The sequence below is a fragment of the Pangasianodon hypophthalmus genome, chromosome 3, assembly GCF_027358585.1.
Source record: "Pangasianodon hypophthalmus isolate fPanHyp1 chromosome 3, fPanHyp1.pri, whole genome shotgun sequence".
Lineage (NCBI taxonomy): Eukaryota > Metazoa > Chordata > Actinopteri > Siluriformes > Pangasiidae > Pangasianodon > Pangasianodon hypophthalmus.
Window position 1 is genome coordinate 22720105 of NC_069712.1, and position 22243 is coordinate 22742347.

At 40.3% G+C, this 22243-nt stretch overlaps 1 protein-coding gene across 2 annotated transcripts in view; it reads right to left on the reverse strand.

Annotated features, from left to right (window-relative positions):
- The window catches only part of prkn (parkin RBR E3 ubiquitin protein ligase), a 107572-nt gene that overhangs the window by 42321 nt on the left and 43008 nt on the right, over positions 1–22243 (reverse strand). For both annotated transcript variants that reach the window (XM_053232897.1, XM_026944151.3), the window contains exons 3-7: positions 20047–20251; positions 17544–17662; positions 14443–14526; positions 13586–13701; positions 8726–8862 (exon numbers count right to left, since the gene is read on the reverse strand). In XM_053232897.1, the coding sequence (XP_053088872.1) occupies positions 8726–8862; positions 13586–13701; positions 14443–14526; positions 17544–17662; positions 20047–20251 (661 nt within the window). The remainder of the gene's footprint in view (positions 1–8725; positions 8863–13585; positions 13702–14442; positions 14527–17543; positions 17663–20046; positions 20252–22243) is intronic.

Genomic DNA, 22243 nt, shown 5'->3' on the forward strand with positions numbered 1-22243 from the left:
CCAAGTTATTTTCAGTCATACAAGACCAGGCTCCTATCTATTTGAATGAGGAAAAATCAGTAAACTCAAAATGGGAAAATGGGTTTATTGACTGCAAGATGACATTTCAAACAGGGCTTCAATCTGTATTAAAATCAGACAAAAAAGATCTTAGGCTCCTATAGCAAAAAAGGCAGCTCTGGTTACTGTCCATGGCATAACAAGCAGGAAAATGTTTTACAACACCTACACTATGTATATGGCTAAAAATATGTGGACACCTTACCATCATATCTATATAAGCTTGGTGGACATCCCATCCCAAAATCATGGCAATGGGTTTATTGCCATGATAATGCCCTTTCAGCTATAACAACAGCCTCCACTCTTCTGCAAAGGATTTCTATAAGATTTTGGGGTGTGTCTGTCGAAAATTTGTGTCCATTCAGTTAAAAAGAGCATTTATGGGGTCAGGCACTGATGTTGGAAGAGGAGGCCTAGCTCGCAATCAATGTTCCTTTTCATCCCAAAAGTGTTCAGTGGGGTTGAGGTCAGGGTGACTCGTGATCTCAACCCCACTGACTTGTGGCAAAGGTGGCATCCTAAGACAATGCCATGTTTAAAAATCACTGAGCTCTTTAATATGACCCATTCTACTACCCGTGTTTGTTTATAGAGATAAATGATTTTATGCAGGTGTGAACAGACAGTATTCAGAATCTCCAATGCTTCCTCTTCCCTACAGACATGACCTACATAAGACAAAACATAATGGCTTCAACAACCTACAAGTACTAGCAAACAAGGAATGGGTTTGCTAGTAATGCTGCCTTTAAATAGACTATATATTATGGAATACAGAGTTTAGGAAATCTCCAGCTCCAGATGCAGATACTATATGCCTGTATCTACAATCAGCTGTATTTCCTCTGTATAATCTATGCTCCGTTAAAAGCAAACTCAATGGTTTAGAGGCTTGTAGTCATTTAATATAGTTTTAAATACTTATTAGACATGTAAGTATTTCTCTGATGTTGTCATGTGAGGTGAGAGCAGTCCTATCCCAAATGTCTCTTCAGTAATGGCCCTATCCCTATACCCTTCTTCTTCCTAGTCTTCTTCCTACTCTGACTTTCAAGTCAAAATGCCCCATGTCTAAATCCTTGAGTGCGCCTGATTTAAAAAAAAAAAAAAAAAAAAAAAAAAAAAAAAAAAAAAAGTACTTTTAGGACAAAGTACCAGCTTACCAATCCATACAGTGAACAGTTCCACTAACTTCACGATACTTTCACTAGTAAATACAGTTATCAGTCCTTAACACTGACTGGAGGAATGTTTATGAGCCTGATGTTAGATGAGAAACCTGGCCTAAAACTAGCCAGCTATGCTAGATAAAGATTTTTTTTTTTTTTTAAAAAAAAGCCCATTAGGCTGCAGCACAAGTATTTTATTTTTCATCAAGACTAAGCCTCCAGTTTGTGGTAGCTCCTGGCTGACACTATCTTAGATTCTCACATGTACTCAGGTTACTGCAGTTTTAATGGGAGTCACAAACTAGGAAGATAAAGCTGCAGGATCTGCCACAGTAAAGAAGGGAGAACTGTAGGATTTCCCACAATGGTATTTCCCACTTCCATGCAACAGATTAAAAAGTCATGATGAATTTTTAAAACTTAACTGTTGCCAAAATCAACAAACAACAGCAAACAAAAAAGTACATTTTAAAGTGAAACCATGCATTGAGTATCCATAATTGGGAGTGGGCACCTGCCCCAGTCTAATCCCAAACCGACACCTATAATCTGAAAGCATCAGACTGGGTGTAAATGTTAACCAGAGATTCTCCTGCTTTGAAGCCAGCATGTACTAAAAAGGTACATTAAAGCTTTGCTCAAAAGGAAGGTTACAGGTGGATTTTTTTTATTCCTGCTCTGCTGTATTTCCTGAGAGAACGGCTTCTTAAGCTCCTGTCTGTGTGTTTATCAGTGTCAGCCAATCTGTATTTCATATTCACCAGACATAGCTGACAACCTCCGCTCCTCTCCTTTCATCCGTGCCTTTGGACAAGCGCTTTGGTTTGAACTGTTAAAAGTTGTTTAAAAGTAGAAATGGCATTTAAGGCTGAAGCTTGACCTTTCTCTAGCAATCTCCAATCCACAGCCGCACAAACAGTGATAGATGGCCTTAATTGTATCACGTCACTAGCAGGTCTGCAACACGTACACACATGTAAGGGGAAGCCGGCGCAATAGTAACACAATCGTTTACTCTAAATGCAGACATACAAACGCAACTGTATTCCATGCATACACAAGTACATCACTTCTACTTGTCCATCTGAAAAACACAGCAGGATTAGTAAACTCGTGTTGGAGATATTTGTGGAAAAACTCATTTTCTGCCATAAAAACAAATTTTCTGCCATAAAAAATCAAAACTAATTTTTTTTCTAATATTATTATTTCCTTAGCTCCATTCTATCTGTTAGCATAATGTTCAGAGTTTGTGCATACTGCTTCTGTTTGCAATATTGTGAGAAACCATGGCGACAGTCTGCGTAACACCAGTTATAATCATACAGAATCTTGCTTCGAAGGGTCTCAGACTGCTTAGAGTAGTGAAAGGTGACAGCACTGAGACAGAAAAGATGCACACACTAACGTTCGCCCACATAAGAATTAATTGCAATCAACGCAGAGTGCATAAATGCATTATTTTTTTTATAAATCATAAAATTATAGTTAAACCATAGGAACAATATACCATGCCATAGTAATCATGGTTATTATGAACAAAAAAGAAATGGAAAAAATGAAACAAAAAAATAATAATAAATGAATAAAACGAGCATGTCTTTATGAGCTCTGCACCCTAAATCAATTACAATTTTTAAATGGGTGATTGTTCTGTGCTCACTTTTCCACATTTGCATAACGGATAAGCAATGATCTTTTTTAAATGCTTAATATTTTCCATGCCACCCTTAAAGGAAAATCACACGCAATACTGAATGCATGATGGTTTAACATTGTTTTTTTGAGTGATGTTACAATTGACCCATGCAACGTTACAATCGTGATGCTTTACTGCTTTGTACTTGTAACATGGGATGCCATATGGTTTCACTTGCTGAAGTTATGGGGAAACGTGCACATGATAAAAACGTTATAATTGTGCTGATTCTTCCCTACACACAATTACAAATGCACATACACTAAAAATGACCTACATCTCATGGAAAACACCAAAACAAAGTTGTGGCTAATATTCAACCATCAACAGTGTTTGTAAAAGAAAAGAAAAGAAATGATCATAGAAGTGCTTCACAGAAAAACAACCATAATTTAAAAAAGGAGAAATAAATGGTGAGTGGGAAAACAAAGAAAAAGTGCAGTTTTAGATCAGAGTTGCAGTGTTGACAATCCACACACAAAAACACTCCTTAAGGTAATTCACATATAAGGAAAAGGTTATATTTGTGTTCATTTTAAAGCAAGAAAAACACCAGAAAAACACCAAACTACAGCTTTTGAAAAGTTGGTGCTATCATTAGGGCCACCATATAAGCATCCAAGCCACACTATTTTTCCCTACAAATATCTAAGCATCTCTTTTGCTGGATTTGTCTTCATTTTCTAAAATCTGGTAAATGCTATGGAGATCCTGACACCAGATTAAGAAGTTTTAAAAGCAGAAATTACAAGTCCATGCAATCTATTATGGTACCCAAAGATTTAGTTGTTCACTAAGGGCAAGTAAAAGTAACTAATGGAGCTCATCTACTGGTAAGTTATTTGGTACTTTGGATGAAACTGGAGTGCTCAGCTGAAGCCTATACAGACAATGGGAACATGAGAAAGCCCACACACTGCAAACTGTAATTTCAGACAGTAATTTCAGTGCTCGTTTCCTGTTATAATAACCTTCACTCTTCTGGGAAGGCTTTCCACTAGATTTTGGAGTGTGGCTGTGGGGATTTGTGCTCATTCAGCCACAAGACCTTTAGTGAGGTCAGGCACTGACGTCAGGTGAGAAGGCCTGGTGTTCAGTCGGCATTCCAATTCATTCCAAAGGTGTTCAGATCAGGGCTCGGGCCACTCAAGTTCTTCCCCATCAGCCTTGGCAAACCATGTCTTTATGGACCTTGCCTTGTGCACAGGGGCATTGTCATGCTTGAACATGTTTGGCCTTTTTGGCCTTTAGTTCCAGTGAAAGGAATTGTTAATGCTACAGCATATAAAGACAATGATGATGATGTGGTTGCTGTGATTTTTAGCGACACAGTCATGGGTGAGCAGTGTGTACAGGAGAGGACTCAGTACACATCCCTGGGGGTTCCGGTGTTCAGGGTAATGGAGCGGGATGATCTGTGTTGGATCCTGAGTGTTGGATGCCTGTTGCTCAGGATGTCCAGAATCCAGTCGCATATTGAAGCGCTTAATCCGTGTTAGCGGAATTTGTGGACCAGTGTCTGAGGTATGATAGTGTTTAATGCTGAGCTGAAGTTGCTGAACAGCATTCTAATCTACAGTAAGTGTACTTGTTGTCCGTGTGGCATAAGGCCAGGTGGATGGCAGAAAGTATGGTGTCTGTGTTGGAGTGATTTTGCCAGGAAGCATACTGGTGAGGGTCCAGAGAAAGCACTTCATAATGATTGGGGTGAGTGCAGTGGGGCGGTGGTCATTAAGGAAAGTAACTGGAGACTTATTCGGGACAGGGATGATGGTGGCCAATTTGAAGCAGGTGGGGACTAAAGCCTGTGCCAGGGAGAAGATGTCTGTGAATACATCAGTCAGCTTTTGTTTGGGGGGGCAGGAGGGGGAGATTTGGGGGAATTTGCCTTCATTACTGCTGTCTCTATGTTGAATGCTTCAAACCTGGTGCAGAAGTCATTTAATGTGTCTGGATAGGAGGTGTTGTTGGTGCAGGCAGGATGATCGTTTCTCCTGTAATCGATGACGGTCTGAATTCCCTGCCACAAATGCTGTGGGTCCTTTTTGGTAAAATATTGTTTTAGCAGTGTTTAAGAGGCCTTGGCTCTCTTGATGCTGCTGGTGAGGCTGAACCTTGCTGCTCTGAGTGGCGCTCTGTCACCTGATCTGAATGCAACATCACAGGCTTTGAGCAGTGAGCATCGTCCACACACTTGCTGATGTAGCCGGTGATAGACAATGCATACTCCTCCAAGTCTGTGTAGCTCCCACATGTGTGCTTCCAACTTTGTGGCAACAGTATGGCAAAGGCTCAAACTGGGTGTGATGGTCAGGTGTCCCCATACTTTTGGACATATACCAATTATACTTTGATAAAAAGAGATAAAATTACAATTTCCACCTTTTTATTAATACAATGCTTATAATAAGTTAATTTAAACAAGTTAATAACTAAATAATTTTTAAAAAATGGTTCGATTTAATATGCCCTGAAATCACGTGAGAGTCTTGTAACACTGACCAATCAAGAATTGGGAGGCAAATTGCTGTTTTCTGAGGGCTGATGTCATACATTCTCCTCAAAGAAAATGCATAATAGTGTTCGTTATTAGGGATTGTTAACATTATTAAGCTAAAATTAGTAGCGTTCCTCAAGGAGACATTGAAGGAGCAGGGAGCGGATAGAGACACAACATGTACAGTGTGAGTGTACCATTGTACGATGAATTAAACTTTCAATAAAATGTTCAGCTATCTAACAGGATGGATCCAAGTCAAGGTCGTGATGAGTGTCAGCCAGATTTTTGCTAGTGTCCATCTTACGAAACAAGTCTTTCAAAGTTAAAAGGCATTGTTTCATGACAATAAAAATAGGGCAGACCAGAAAAATTTGTTTTGACAGTCAAGGGAGTGTTACAGTATTGACATTTTGGTGGTTCTTCATCCATCAATAAATATCCATGGGTCAGTCTGGTGTGGTCTATATGGCACTTGATCAAGTCTAGATTTAAAAGGGTAGATGTATATTTTTCCAGCTACGGGGTTTATTTCAAATAATTTGTTGTTTTGACATTCTTCCCATTCCACTTCCCATTTGTCTAATATATAATGGTTGATTAAGGGCTTAAGGTCAGAAGGTGGGATTTTGCACTCTCTAATTATTTCTGTGAGGGCTTTTTTTGCAGACATGTCTGTTTGTTCATTACCAAAATCACCACTATGTCCCAGAATCCAGCAGAAAACTATGCTGTAATTGTGTCTTTGTAACTGATTTGCTTTAATTAAAATGTCCACAATTATTGGATGATCTGTCTTCAAAGATTCCAGTGCTTGAAGGCAGAATTTTGAATAGGTAAACACTATGAAGTTCCGTTCTTTTGCATTTTCGATATGTTCCAGGGCTGCTGTAAAAATGGAACTTTGGCCTGGAATACGAATACCATAGTGTTGGTGGTTGATTATTGCTGCTGGAGATACTTGTCTATTTTTGGGTTCTCTATCAATGAACAGTTCCAGGTCATGATGCAAAGACCGCAGAAGACAGATGTGGATTCCTACAGTTTTGGTTTTAGAGAATCTAAATTTTCATCTGACCACTCACTTACTTTGTTTATAAATAATTGCAGGTCTTTCAATTATATTCATATTTTTCACCCTGTAACATATATAAACATCATCAACATAAAGACTACACAATACATTTGGCCCAATAATATTTACAATACTATTTATTTTAATCTTAAACAGAGTAACAGGAAGGATACTGCCTTGAGGTACTCTTTGTTCTTGTGTATGGAAATTTGACACAGAAGTTCCTATTTGAACTCGAAAATTTTTGCTAGCCAGAAACCTGGAGATAAAAATAGGCAGATTGCCCCTGAACCCATTTTGTTTAAGTCTCTTAGAATTCCATATTTCCAAGTAGACTCATATGCTTTTTCCAGGTCAAAGTAAACTGCTACCTCGTGGTCTTTTTTTAATAAAACTGTCACGGACGTACGACTCCAATCTAATAAGGTGGTCTAGAGTACTCCTTCCTCTTCTAAAGCCACACTGAAAGTCACTGATCTGGTGATCAGACTCTCCATGGTTTTCACATGCAACTTGTCAAAGCTATTGGACAGAAGTTGTTGGGGTCAATGTGTTCCTTGCCTGATTTGGGTATAGGTATGATTGTTGCTTCTTGCCAGGAGGGTGGAACATTACCTGACTTCCAGACATCGTTAACATTTTCCAGGAGGACGGATAAGATCTGTATCTGTGTTTTGAGGTAAGTGCTTTAGAAATTGATAATAGTATCATGACAGCTCCTTAAGGAGTTTAAGAGTTCTTCCATATAGAAAGGTTGGTTGTATGATTCTATATTTTTGGTGTAAAAGTTTAATTCACTCATTTCTTGCTTTACCCGAATTCTGTGAAATTTTGGATGATAGATGAAGAATTCCTTTCGAAGGTTTTTGCTAATATGTTTGCTATTTCATGTTTTTGAGTTAATAGGATGCCTTGTCCATCATAATGTGTTTTACTTGTAATCTGTTGTAATACCTTCCATTCTTCAGATCACATTCCATATTTTCTTTGTGGATGTATTTACTGTCAGACTTGATACAAACTGTTTCCAGCTCTGTTTCTTTGCCTTATTTATATATCTTTGTGCCTGTGCTCGGCAGGTTTTTACACTAGTGAGATTTGTTGGTTGTTTATCAAACATTCTTACTGCTTTTTTTCCATGCCTCAATAAGGGTTTTACATTTATCATCAAACCATGAATTTTGTCTTCTTAACTGTTTCGTTGATGTTTTTGGAATAGTCTCATCAGATATTGTAATCAAGGTGTTGGTGAAGCATTTTATGAGATCCTCTTGGTCTTTGAATCTCTCGTAGCAAAGGGCTTGTAAGGCATACCAATTAGCGTTTTTGAGTTTCCATTTTTGCACTCTTTGTTGTGTATCTGCTTCTGTTGAAGTTATAATCAGGGGGAAGTGGACACTTCTACACAGATCATCTCAGACATGCCATGAAAAATCGATCAATAGTTCGGGGTCACAGATAGTCAAATCAATGGCAGAGAAGGTTCCATGACCCGGATGCAAATAAGTTTTTGAACCATCATTTAGCAAGCATAGGTCAGTTTCCCTAATAAGCCTTTCTATTCTCTTTCCCTTTGTATCAAGATGTTTTACTATTGAGAGAATAAATCTTGCTTTCTTTATCTGTGAACTGGAAGCTGGGTCACTGTGCACATCATGCCCTCGGAGTCACAGTATACAATGTCAGATTAGTGCTGGCCTATTTAAATGCAGCATCGAAAGCACTGAATGTTACCTCGTACAACTATACCTTAGAGACTGTTTTTGCTCAAGGCCCAGGAATTTGTGGGCGTGTGTATGAGCAGATGAATGTGTGTGTGAGGCAGAGAGGTGAGAGAGATAGTGGATGCTTTAGCTGATGGGAGGTCAGCGTTTCTCCCTGGAGCCCCATTATAGCATGAGAGTAAAGGATGTGCAGGCAGAGACACATGGAGGGGCTACACTTATAGTGTGTGTGTGCATGTGTGTGTGTGTGTGTGTGTTTGTGTGTGTGGGAGAGAGACAGCGAGACAGAGAGAGAGAGAGAGAGATAGAGAGAGAAAGAGAGAGAAGGAGATAAAGAGAGACAGACAGACAGACAGACAGACAGACAGACAGACAGAGAATGCAATGCTGTGAGAGCATCTCCTCTTCACTGCAGCCACTAAGCTACCTGCCATCAATCACTGGCACACACACATTCACTTACACACACAAATGAGCAGACATGCTGTTCATGCCTACCAGCACAGGGGAGTGAGTAGCCCACCACAGGGTCATGGATGAACTGTCGTTCGCTCAGTCGGGTCACACAGTACATGTGGAAACAATCCAGACAGATCACATGACGCTCGGCACACTGAGCCACCAGAACAGGACTCCTGCAGGACGGAGCACAGCAGATTACATCCACTAGCATTGACCCTGTGCATGCATGAACTCATTACATAGCCTTATAGCTTGGAAGAAAGAGAATAAGCACTACTGAGTGCCATTAAACATTTTAAATTAATTAAATAATTAATCTGTTTTCCACTATTTGATTACTCAGTATTTAAAGTAAAGGTAAGTGGCAAAAACTAGGCAGTAGACTGAATCATTTAAATAACCAAGTAAGCACTGGCTACTGCATTATAATAAAGAGAGTCATTTGGCATATCCAGGAGTCAACTGGCATGTCCAGGAGCATTGGCTACTTCAAGCATTATAATAAAAAGAGTTATTTGGCATACCCAGTACAAGTACAAGCGAACAATTTTTTGTTCTTTTAAGAGCTTACTTCTCTTTTTGTTATATCACAAGGCTGCTGTAGAGAAAACACATTCTGTTACAGAATGAGAAATATCGCCTTACTAAGCAAGAGAGTCTCTTGTAGTGCAAACTTGTACAAATTCTTTCTGTTGTCATCTGAAAAAGTTTGTACTTTTCTCTATTTTCATGAAGATTAAATTAGTGGAATTCTTAGTTTCCATTCATGTGCACTTACAGCCAACAAAACTACAGCACTGCTAGTTTTTATTAGACTTCGCTCTGCATTAGAGATGCGTTATTTTTTTTCCTTCACAAATTTTCATTTGCTGCGCATTCATTCAGGCAACACGGTAGTGCATCAGTACTTCCTCACAGCTACAGGAGTGCATATATATGTACATGTGAGTGCAAGGTGCGCTACAATGGATTGGTGTCCCATCCAGGGTACATTCATACCTTGCACCCAGTGTTCTCGGGATAGACTGTACATCTACCATGACCCTGACCACAATAAAGCAGTTACTAAAGTTACTGAAGAATGAATGAATGAATTATCTCACAGGAAGCAGAATTTGTTGTAATTCTTGTATGAAGATAATAATTCTGTAACAGAGATCCATGCTTTCCTCTGAGTTCATCAGTAAATTGCTGTTCCACATTCGACAGCAGACTGTCTGGGGAAATAGCTTTGTTTCAAGACAGCATGGGGCTCAAGTTCGCAGGCAGGAGGGTGATCTACTTTACACCGATCAGTCATAACATTAAAACCACATGAATAATATTGTGTACGTCCCCCTTGTGCCACCAAAACAGCTCTGACCTGTTGAGGCATGGACTCCACATGGACTCTGAAGGTGTGCTGTGGTATCTGATACCAAGACTCCAGCAGCAGATCCTTCAAGTTCTGTAAGTTGCGAGGTGGAGCCTCCATGGATCGAACTTGTTTGTCCAGCACATCCCACAGATACTCAATCGGATTGAGATCTAGGGAATTTGGGGGCCAAGTCAACACCTTGAACTCTTTGTCATGTTCCACAAGCCATCCCTGAACAATTTTTGTGTGGCAGGGCGCATTATCCTGCTGAAATAGACCACTGCCATTAGGGAATACTGTTGCCATGAAGGGGTGTACTTGGTCTGTTTAGGTAGGCGGTACGTGCCAAAGTAACACCCACATGAATGCCAGGACCCATGGTTTCCCGGCAGAATGTTGCCTAGAGCATCACACTGCCTCTGCCGGCTTACCTTCTTCCCATAGTGTATTCTGGTGACATCTCTACCTCAGGCAAGCGATGCAAATGCACAGTTGGCCATCCACAGAATGTAAAAGAAAACATTCATCAGACCAGGCCACTTTCTTCCACTGCTCCATGGTCCAGTTCTGATGCTCACATGCCCATTGTAGGCACTTTCGACACTGGACAGGTGTCAGCATGTGCAGTCCGACCGGTCTGCTGGTACACAGCCCCATACGCAGCAAGCTGCGATGCACTTGGGTTCTCACACCTTTCTATCATAGCCAGCATTAACTTTTTCAGCAATTTGTGCTACAGTAGCTCTCCTGTGGGATCCGACCAGACGGGCTAGCCTTTGCTCCCCACTCGCATCAATGAGCACTGGGGCGCCCATGACCCTGTCGCCGGTTCACTGGTTGTCCTTCCTTTAACCACTTTTTGTAGGTACTAACCACTGCACCCACTCCACAAGACCTACCATTTTGGAGATGCTCTGACCCAGTTGTTTAGCCATCACAATTTGGCCCATGTCAAAGTCGCTCAGATCCTTACGCTTTCCCATTTTTCCTGCTTTCAACACATCAACTTTGAGAACTGACTGTTCACTTGCTGCCTAGTATATCCCACCCCTTGACAGGTGCCATTGTAAGGAGATAATCAATGTCATTCACTTCACCTGTCAGTGGTTTTAATGTTATGGCTGATCAGTGTAGATACCAGCCCCACAAATACAGGTGCATGTATGTGAGAGAGAGAAAGAATGGGTGCAGAGCAAGAGCAATATAAGGAAATCATTATTAAGTGAACCCACATATGTAATAGTAATGCCACTCTCTCTTGTTGATTTGATTAAGTTCATTTTTTTGCCAATCAAGGACCGAGTGCCCAAAAACGCCACTTATCCTCTAAAAGAGCCTGTCTCAGATACACACAGTTGACTTCCACAAGTCTGGCAATCATTTTCTCTGCAGATCTCAAGAATTCCCTGTCCATTAAGCACACACCCTCAATAGTACACACACTTGATCTTAAGTCAGCCTGCTAGCACAGAGTTCAGCCTCAGTAAGCCCTCTTCTTGTGGTGCTTTAAGAACATGCCTGTGTCCTTGCCTCTGCCCTTCAGAGAGGAGGAGGAGCAAGTAGGAAGCGTAGAACGAAGGCCAAACAAAGGCCCACTCAGGAAGCTAACTGCTGTGCCACTTCAATCAGTTCTTGATTTGAATGGTGGGTGTAGCTGATTGGGCTGCATTGTGCCAGATCTCGCCTTCTTTTCGTCATCCAGAAAGCAGGAAGGTGGCAATGGTTGTGTTGAACTAATGGCTAACTGCTGACCTTCAGCAATAATACACATTGCACTAAGCCTGGTGATTGCAGCTAGGCTTGGTGGGAGGAGAATTTTAGTCGCTGAGGTTGTTTAACCATCAGTCATTCTGTTTGTAATAATCACCTGTTTGCCTACTACTAATAAAGTCAAAGCTACAAGATTTGTGTTACAATTTTAAGAGACTTCATCAGTTCAACTGTTTCTGCAATTGCCTAATTTTTCTGTGCTCTGGCTTTGTTTCCAATGTGGTCATTCCATACAAGCCATAACTCAAAGGACCTCGCTATGTTTTCTGTGTGACTGTGGACTGGTAACGTTACTGTCTAGCAATGATCTTTTAAAGTATCCCTTAACTCAAAAACACTTTTGGACACTTCTGAATGCCTGCTTCCAATTATATAAATTGGTGTTTGGGTCAGATTTGTTACATAAAGCTAAAGTCACATTTTTTTTTTTTTAATTTTTTTTTTTTTTTATACATTTATGTAAAAAAAAATGTATAAAAAAAAAACAGGGAAAAGTAGGTCACAGGTCAGTATGCAAATTACTGTGAGGATGATGTGGTAACCTGACACTTGTAAATACAGAACTTGTATGCTCAGTTAACTAGGTGGCCAATGTATGTTTGCCAGCTAAGACCTGTGGTAGTTATTGTGGGATAGAGTAGTGGTAATTATATATTTTGACAGGTTTTGCTATGTAGGTATATGAACTCCATATAACTGCCAGAGGCAGTGGATAATACCTGAATGGTCCACTGTGTGTGCGCACACATGCCAACATACAATGCCTTACATAAAAATTCACACTCTTTGAACTTTTTTGATCTAATTGAAATAGAGTCAAAAGGGATTTTTAGCATTTGATTCACAAAATATGTCTAATATTTGAAGGTGGAAAATATTTTTTAACTGTGACACAAAGGTTAATTATATGTGCTGCATATGATAGTATAGTAGTCTCTATCAGTTCTATATTTTTGTCCATTCTTCTTGGCAAAATTGCTCAAGCTCTGTCAGATTGGTTATTGGATTAAAATCATTCAAGTGTAGGTTTGGCAGTACACTTAGAGTTATTGTTCTATTTAAAGGTGAACCTTGCCAGACTCAAGTCTCTTGCAGACTGGAACAGGCTTTCTTCTAGAATTGCATTTATTTGGCTTCACCCATCTTGACCTCAATCCTGACCAGTTCCTTCTGATGAAGGAACATCCCTACAACATGATGCTACCCCAACCATGCTTCACTGTGTGGATGGTGTTCTCAGGGTAATGGTTACGTTTCCACCAAATGTAGTACTTTGCGCTAAGGCCAGAAAGTTCAATTTTGGTCTCATCAAACCAGGCAACTTTTTTCCATATGTTTACTGAGTCTCCAACACAGCAGTTTATACGGCTTTTTTCAATAACGGCTTTCTTCTCACAACTCTTTCATAAAGCTCAGCTTTGTGGAGTGTCCAGGATATGGTTGTCCTGTGAACATCTCTCCCATTTGAGCTGTTGATCTCTTCTCTCGTGCTTCTCTGACTAATGTCCTCCTTACCCAGTTACTGACCTTACTGGCCAGCCTGGTGGTTGTGCCATATTCTTTCCATTTTTTTAATAATAGATCTAATGGTGCTCTGCGGAACGTGCAAACTTTGGGATATTTTTTATAACTAAACCCTGATCGATACTTCTGCAGAAAGTGAGCTGGGGCATGCCTGACCCCCCTATCCTGCCCCCCCTTGTAAGCCTACTGTTCATCTATCAATTTTAAGGCAAGTTTTCTACATAGACAACTTAAGATACACTCACACAACATCGGTGCAGGCGATGCAGGGGACATGGCGCACATTGGACATGATCAAGTCCAGTGCCACTGATGTGTCATCATCACAAGTGGGATGGGCAGCACACTTCAAATAAAACTCCTACACAAAAGAAAAGATACCATGTTTCTATATGGCAGACAAATAGCAACTGCAAGACAAAAGACACAAAAGATAAAGACAAATACAATGAAGAGTAAGAAAAGGAGCAGAACTGAGGAAAAAGTCAGAACTGGATGAGTGCGTCTGAGAGGAAGTGTGTGTGTGTGTGTGTGTGTGTGTGTGTGTGTGTGTGTGTGTGGTGGGGGGAGGGGGGGATAATAAATGTACAGAATGAGTGATGGATTGTGAGAAGTAACTGTAAGTCTGACATAACTGTAAGAAGTTCTCTTGCAGCACATTCAAAAACAAAAAATAGTCCTAACTAGAACCACCAGAACTTCAAATTCCATTTCTACCCACTTGAAAGACAACTGGAAAAGTCACTGTTACATCAAAAATGACTGTTTCACCATTTAATTAACATGGAAAATAACACTGTCACCAAAACCTCTGTGAAGTCAACATTTTATATGATCAGAAAATAAAATGAAAAATAAAAATAACACCAACAAAACAAGTTTTTTTTTATTTTGCACTTTTTTGTTCAGTGTTAAATTTCTGCTGGTACTAATCTTGAAAAGATACCAAAAATCTTTTAACTGGCCTGGGGCAAATGGAAATTTTTGCATGGATAATGGATAATTTTTGGTTTTTATGCACTTGAAAAAGGCCCCATTAGTGACAGTAATTGTGAGAAGGCAGGACTACATTCAGTGCAGACAGTCATGGTGCAACTCTCACCGCCACTCGGCCATCACAGTCCTCCGACTGGCACACACCATGAATCCTATCTGGGAGAAGCACGTCATCCCAACATGAGGGTCCCTGCAAAAAAGCAAAGTAAAAAAGCAAGTAAATAACTGGCCACCTCATGCTTAAAAGTTCCCCTAGCATTGCTATTAACCAATTATTCACTTATTGAGTATCAACTCCCCACTTGCAATCACTATTAAAATGATGTTGTTTTTGCTACTTAATCTTCCCATCTAGCATTCCTGCTGAGCACAGGTCGAAATGAGATTTCTGAGAATGGAAGCAGAAACAGACAGAAGAGTAAAGCACTAGATGAGGGTAGATCTTTTAGGGGACAAGCTGAAAATTCTTAACAAAACAAAAAACCCTCTTAAAATCTTTTCAGTCACTTCTCTCTCCATGTGTACCTGTCCTCTCGTTCACATGCACCCCTCTGCCAGATTAAGACTCTATTTCCATCCATAATTGTTTTGGGAGGAACAACTGCCGCGCCAAGCCAAGCCTAATTAGCATAAGCATTTAAACATTCCGACAGGAGCCTTAATAAGCTAGAGAAAAGGTTAAGAAAATCATTACTCTCCCCACAGCAGACAGGGGAGTGATAGAGGGCTGGAGCACAGGAGTGACAGAGGGATGAAGTGAGGGCTGGGAAGTATCCAGAAGGCTATGGTGGTGGGGCTTGGAGATTACATGAAGACACCTGCTAAGAGACAGCAAGGAAAGGTCACTCAGACCCCTGGTGCATCAAAACACACACACACACATACACACACACATACACACACACGCACCTCCGTGTGAATGTAATGATTAATGAGAAAAGTGGATATGAATTATTCACCAGCACACCTCCTCCATTGTTCACACTGGTCTCTCATTCTCTCTAACTCTCCCTCACTGTCTCTCTCTCTCTCTCTGGACATAGAGAATCAACATCACATCCCAACAAAGCCTTAATTAGGTTACTGTTGGACAAACAGCACTCTGTCCCTGAGCCAGCTGTGAGAATCTTGCAGTCCGATTTGAACAGAATTTGCACTCAGCCGTGCCATGCATTTATTGGTTGGTTGAGGATGCTACAATTACAGGCAAGAAAGTACAGCTCTCCAAAACAAACTAACCCCACATGCATACAGACAGACACTCATGATCTCCAAGAGTAAACCAGTCATTAATAGTGTAACACAAGGTATGATAGTGTCCTGACTGTACAGTGTTATACAGAGACATAAGTATAGTCTAGTCTAATGATGTAATAAGAGTGCTACACTTGGATTGAATTGAACTTGAGACTATATGAAAATTAAATGGACAAGCTGCTATCATTAAAAAAAAATTAACTATAAATCTATGAAAATGACTAAAAAAAATCATGAAACGTATATTTAATTAAATAAAAGACTCAACAACTACAAATAGGACAAGCTACACACCTATAGAACAGGTATAGAATAAAAATAAATAAAATAAAATAAAAATGATATTCTCAAAAGGTGTAACAGAATATTTACCAACATGTCTACTTGAATGGCGCATACACTATTATTTGTACAGGTCATTTTATAGTAAGGAGAAGAGGGTATAATTCTTCTAGACATAGGATCATATCACATCCTAAATAGGGCTTTTGACTCCAAGTGAACTTAAAAGCTGCAGACTTGAGATTCAAATTGGACTTGAGGGGAATGTGAATTGAGCATGACAGTGCATCTAGTAGACAGCAGGACTAGGATCCAGAAGTAACATCACATCTCTGTTCAGTATCCTTATCCACACGGGGTGCAGATTTGGCATGTGTGTGATGTGCTCAAACATTCTGGGTGCCAGGAATCCAATCAGCACTCCTTTCTGTGTTAACTGAGTTTTGAGTACAAGGCGTCATATCAGCATAGCAGCATCCCAGCAGCAGTGTAAAGAGCTCTTCCTCTAGAGACAGAACGTGGTGACAGAAATGTTGAAAGACACACACAAACCTAACCTAGTTCACAGGCTGAGGCACTGCAGCAAACAGTCATGGACAGAGACAACAAATTGTCTGATATCCCTGTCCCTTTGCATCTCCAAAGGCAAAACTGGGAGTTGCAGAGCTCAGGACCTTTGCCTCAGCCCCTGTTTTGCTGCATATCAGGAGAAATTTCTGAGGACACAGTCTTTCGGGCAGAGCCGGAGGATCCTCAGAGCCAGCTTCGGCATGAGATTGGCACAGGAAGCAGGCTACGCTGGCACATGGGCAGTGAACAAGCAGTCCCAATGTGCCAAAGACCACCCTGAGCAGGAAGAAAAGGCAGGTGCAGCTTAGCGACTTGTCACTCAGCCTTTGCGGAGAGCATGCAGAGAGTGTGCGGATATGGTGCGGTGGGACAGATGCCCACATGCTGGAACACCAGATAACACCAGCCCCGGGCAGCGCACGAGCAGACACTCACACAGACACTCACACACACACACACACACACACACACACCTGGTGCAGGCAACGAGTCATACTTTTCTGATTCAGCTGAGGAATGTCATTGTTTGTTAATTGCTCTGTTGCCTAAGGGCAACTAAAAGTTTTGGTCAAAATGGTGTAAAAGTCAGTTATATGGGCTAGAAAATACTTAGCTGCCAGGAATAAATTATATTGCTGCAGGGAAAACATTATCAGTTTCAGTATAACTACTATGCTACACAATACAAAGTTCCAGTTTGAAAATTTAAACCTTCACCTAAATTACATTTATTGGTAATTTAAAAGCAATCACCAATGACTATAGCTAGTCACAACTACAGTGTTAGAAAAACTAACGTGGATCTAAGATTAAAATAAGAAAACTATATACTCACAAAAAAACAGAAATATTCCAAGTGTAAACAGTTAATACTAATGCAAATGAATGTGTGACAGTCTGTGGGTATAAATGTCCCCTGTTGTGCATAAATGTCAGTGCAAGTGACATCACCCCCAATTCTTTCTGTAGTGTGTGCTGGAAAATTGTAAGATTAGATGTGTTTGTAAAATCATAACCAAAACGGAAAAAAAAAAAAACACACACTCAGTAATTTTTCAGATCCATTGATTTTGCAGCCTTTGATTTATACACACTCACCCGGCTGAGTGTGAGGGTTCCTTGCTTGCAGGTTCGGCAACGGACGCGTAGTTTTCCCGGCTGAACAGACTTGCACACCGTCTTACAGTACACATAGAAAGTGCTGTGGGGTTTGGGCCCTGTTGATACAACCATAAACATGAGCATTAGCACAGTTTAAGTGTGTTCATGCATTAGTCTTAGACACATTAAACACCCATGAACCCATTCTATTCAGGCTCAAAAAAAAAAGAGACAGCACAAGAAAAGCTGCACTTCAGGGATGCCTGAATTTCTGAATTGCTTTTGCTGCTTTGCTTACGGCGACAGCAGCCATTGTGCACTTAGGGGGAGGAACGGAACATTGCTGAGTGAGGGATCAGACAAGGACAAGGTGCATCAGAGAATGTACAGACAGACACAAGCAGAGGACAAAAGAGCCACAAATCCAATTAGCTGGGAGAAACGGCAACTAGAAATCTTTATGGTAAATGAAATGGAGAACACGTCCTGTCTGGCTGCCCCACCCTTGTCTAATTCACATACACACACACCCACACCCACCCACACACCCACACACACACACACCTGGCAGCAGTGTTCTCATTAGAGCTAAAAGCATAGGCCCAAGAAGAAGGATGTGGTACCTTGACACGATTCTCAACAAATCCAGTGGAGTGGGGTTTTATAAAGCATGGCCTGTCTAATTTATGACATTGTTGTGAGAGCGCTCCATTATGCTAATGCTTTTAAAGCGGCGGGCAGAGGACAGTTAGATAAAGACGTGCATGGGATTGGGTGGAGCAAGCGGGAGGGTTGGGGAGCCACAGAGGAGGTGGAAGGACAAACATAGGACAGCTTTTAAAAGTGCCCATCAATGCGGAGCATGACAACGACTGCATCACAGAAAATACCCGCTGAAATGGACAAAGGACGAATCTGGAAGAGCGCAGCACAGAATGTTGTGTTACCAAAACTCACGAATTGTCTGTACTGGATAAGTAAATTAAAAAAAGATACATTTTTCTTTTTCTCAATAGAAGACCAGCCACTTGTCCTTGAAGCTATGATTATTGGAGATAACTGTACTAGAAGCACACAGTGAGGGCGAGTCTACATGAGATCAAATTGGTGCCATGGTGCAAAAATTCAAATAAAGAGATAAATGATAAAAGACAGAAACAACCAAACACTTAAATGTGCAATGTTTGTAGACCTTTAATGCAATGGATCTCACGAGTCTTCATTTCAGGCTTCTGTTTACACTTTTCTGGCCCAGAAATTAGCCGCACCCCCAACCAGAACAGAGCTAGAAACCCACAAAGTATACTTATGCTGTGTTTGTGGTGCCTGATAAGTGGTAATTTGCAAGCTGTAATAACGTCATTTACCACCTCGGCATGTTCGATATGCATAGTGGAAAAATCATGGATGTCTCCAAGAAAGTGTGTCTTTTGTTTGCTCTGTTAGAGCACATAAAGCTCATAAAAAGCTACTTTAACCACACTTTTACAGTTACAGGCCTGAGTGGCTATTGATTATATTCTACTATAGTGAACTTCAAACTTTCTTACAAAATTTTGGACTCAAATTGCAGTACAGCAAAAACAGTGGACAATAGCGAGCAGCTTAGCAACAAAGTAGACAGAGGACTATAGCGAGTAGCTTTGCAAAAAGTTAACCAGCTGTTAGTGATAACTCTAATGTTGATGATTACCTTCTCAGAACAGTGATTAGTATGGTCAATGTTATAGATTTAATCAAGCACTGTGTATGTATATAAACTTATCTAAACCCAATACTGCTGTAAACTAATTTAAAAGTAGAGAAGAGATACTCTATAGTGTTCACAGTGTGCATGGCCATTTGACGTCACTTCTCTACTTTATACTTAGCCAGATAACATTAGATATATGTATCTTCTTGTTAACGCTACTTGCTGTCGTTGTGCTGCAATTTCAGTCCAAAATGTTGCATGAATGTTGGAAGTTCATTATAGTGGAACAGTACCAATGGCCACTCAGGCCTGTAACTATAAAAGTGCAGTTAAAGTAGCTTTTTATAAGCTTTATATGCTCTGACAGAGCAAACAATAGTCATGCTTTCATGGAGGCATCCATGTTTTTTTTTCCCCCCGAGTTCTGACATCAAATGTGCAGAGGTGGGAATTGACATCATTACAACTTGCAAATTACCACTTACAAGACATCCTGAATGCAGCAATAATTTCTTCAAAGTGGGTGGAGTTAATTTAGGGGAAGGGGAACTTGCAAGCATCAAAAGGCTCTAAAATTTACATACTGCACCTTTAATAGTTTCTTTAGTCACATAACAAAATTATGGAACCATTATGGACATGTATGTATTTACAAGCACACAAAGAGTAGGATCATGATTAAATGTGGCCCAGTGTAATAAAATAAGAAATATAAAAAAAATAAATAATAAAAAGAAAAGAAAAGAAATTCCAGGCTCATCTTCAAGCTCACCCTGCTCCCTCCAACACACACCTTTGTGTCTGTACCTGTTTGTGTGTGTGAGTCCTCATTCTCCAGGATGACAGCGAGGCCAGTGGAGGTGGCAGGCAGTCGCGAGGCACTGAGGTCCAATCGGGTCAGACTGTCTACTCCTCTGCTCAGCCTGCGCTGCAACACCAGCTCAGAGCGGCGTGCTGAACCTGCTGGAGGCAGCACCACGTGTACCGTGCTCTGCTCTGGCAGATCATAAGCCTAACACACCAGGAGAGGAAAAAAAAATCCCATCAATATTCCCAATTAGCACGTAGTTTGGCTTTTCATAATTCATGTGCAATGTCATCTAGAATTATTGACATTAAAAGAAAACAGAAAATAAAAATGATCATATAAAATAAATACACACAAATATGTTTTCACTGTAGAAATTACTTTTCTTTGCTCTACTTACTCTGTCCTAATAAAAAAATCATACTCATGACAACATCATTTTTAAAAACAATAGCATTTCCACTCAAAGACAAATGTGACAAATATGTGATACCCGTAAGGAACATCTATTGTTATTTTTTTATATTATTATTATTATTTTAAGGAAAATTGCACTGCTTATGAAAATCTATTTCCATTCATTCAAGAGGCCCCCAGTAGCTGTAAATGTTATAAGACATGATTTGATGTGCCTGAAGACAGTTCGTGATTGGACTGGATGAAGCGATGGCTTAGCATCACTGTGTGAGCTCTAGGGAAATAAAATCCATCTTCCAAGTGGTGTTCCACAGTCTATAAAGCAATAAGATATTTGTAATGCATAATATAGTGCATAAGCAAGGTACTCTCATAATGTACTGCTGTCTATTGTCTTAAGTTTCTGCCATATGTCTGATGACAGAAAACTTCAAACATTTCAGTCTCAATTAAAAAAGAAGAACATTCGCAGGCACAATGCTAATCCAGCTGGATGAGTGCACTTCAGACCACTGGGACTACAACAGAGAGATATAAACATGCCAGTCAAGCACAGCACTGGCACAAAGCCACTAGCAAACAGAAGGAAGGACAAAACTTAAACGGAGAAAAATGGCACTGCCTCCCTAGGCTGCTAGAAACGAACACAATGTGCGACTGTATACAAAACTGTGCAAACTTTATCAAGCCTTGTTCTATTAAAAAAAAGTAATTAACTTTCCCCTTCAACCTCTCTGGTGTGGAAAGCATGACTATTTCTCCGGCAGCTTACAATAACTCAGCTTGAAAACCTACAATGTCTCACTTACTTATTATCCAGGCCATTTATTTTGTGTGGAACGTGAGATGCTGCTATTTGAATTCCCTCCATTTCTTTTTGCTCATATTCATTTTCAAATATAAATTTGCAATGCAAATCAGCTCTCCAGTGACAAACATGTTGTCATTGAAAGTGAGAGGCTTATTAGAGCACCCACACACACTGATAGGTGAAAAGGTCCTTGTTTGTGCAACAGTCTATACACATGAGACCATTTCTCAATGGGGAAAATATGGCTTGAAGCAGGTCGGTAAGGTTGGGGGTGGTCGGGGAGTGGGGGGGGTGGGGGGGGGGAGGTGTCAGGCTAGGGGGTTGCATAAAATTAATTTGATTTTGTTCAATTTTCCCAAGTCAACTGCAAGGATTGGTTCTTAATGACAAACTTACAAATCTAAACTAAAGACCCCCTGGTTTGGGGTGAACAAGCCACCAGATGAGCATCATATTTAACTTCAGATACTTTGTCATTACAGAGCCTTATAACGAAATGAGGGATGACTGCATGGAAATTAGCATTGATTATATGCTATATGATGGATGTTTGAAAAGTCAGAGTGCATCATCTATAATGGCCAGACATGTTGGATATGACATATTACGGTGGTCAATAGCACCTTAGAGTTTTATGATAGCACTCTGGTTTTCTCACTGCATTTGTAATCAATGACAAAAGGCCTCCTGTGTCAGCCAGATGACCCCCATGATTGAAAGGGTCACACTGACAACACTCAGTGCACCTGAATAGATTAGTCAGTCCGCCTGACATGTCTCGCCCTTACACCGTTATTGTTACACCGTTATCGCCGTTATTGTTCTAGCCTTAATTTGGTTTCAGGATGGAACATCAGACAATTTTATCCATTACTATAATATAGGCAAAGCAATAAAAAAAAAACTCTTAAACTCCCAGAACCTGTCTGTGGATCAAGAGTTACATTCCTCACCGTTGTAACTACATA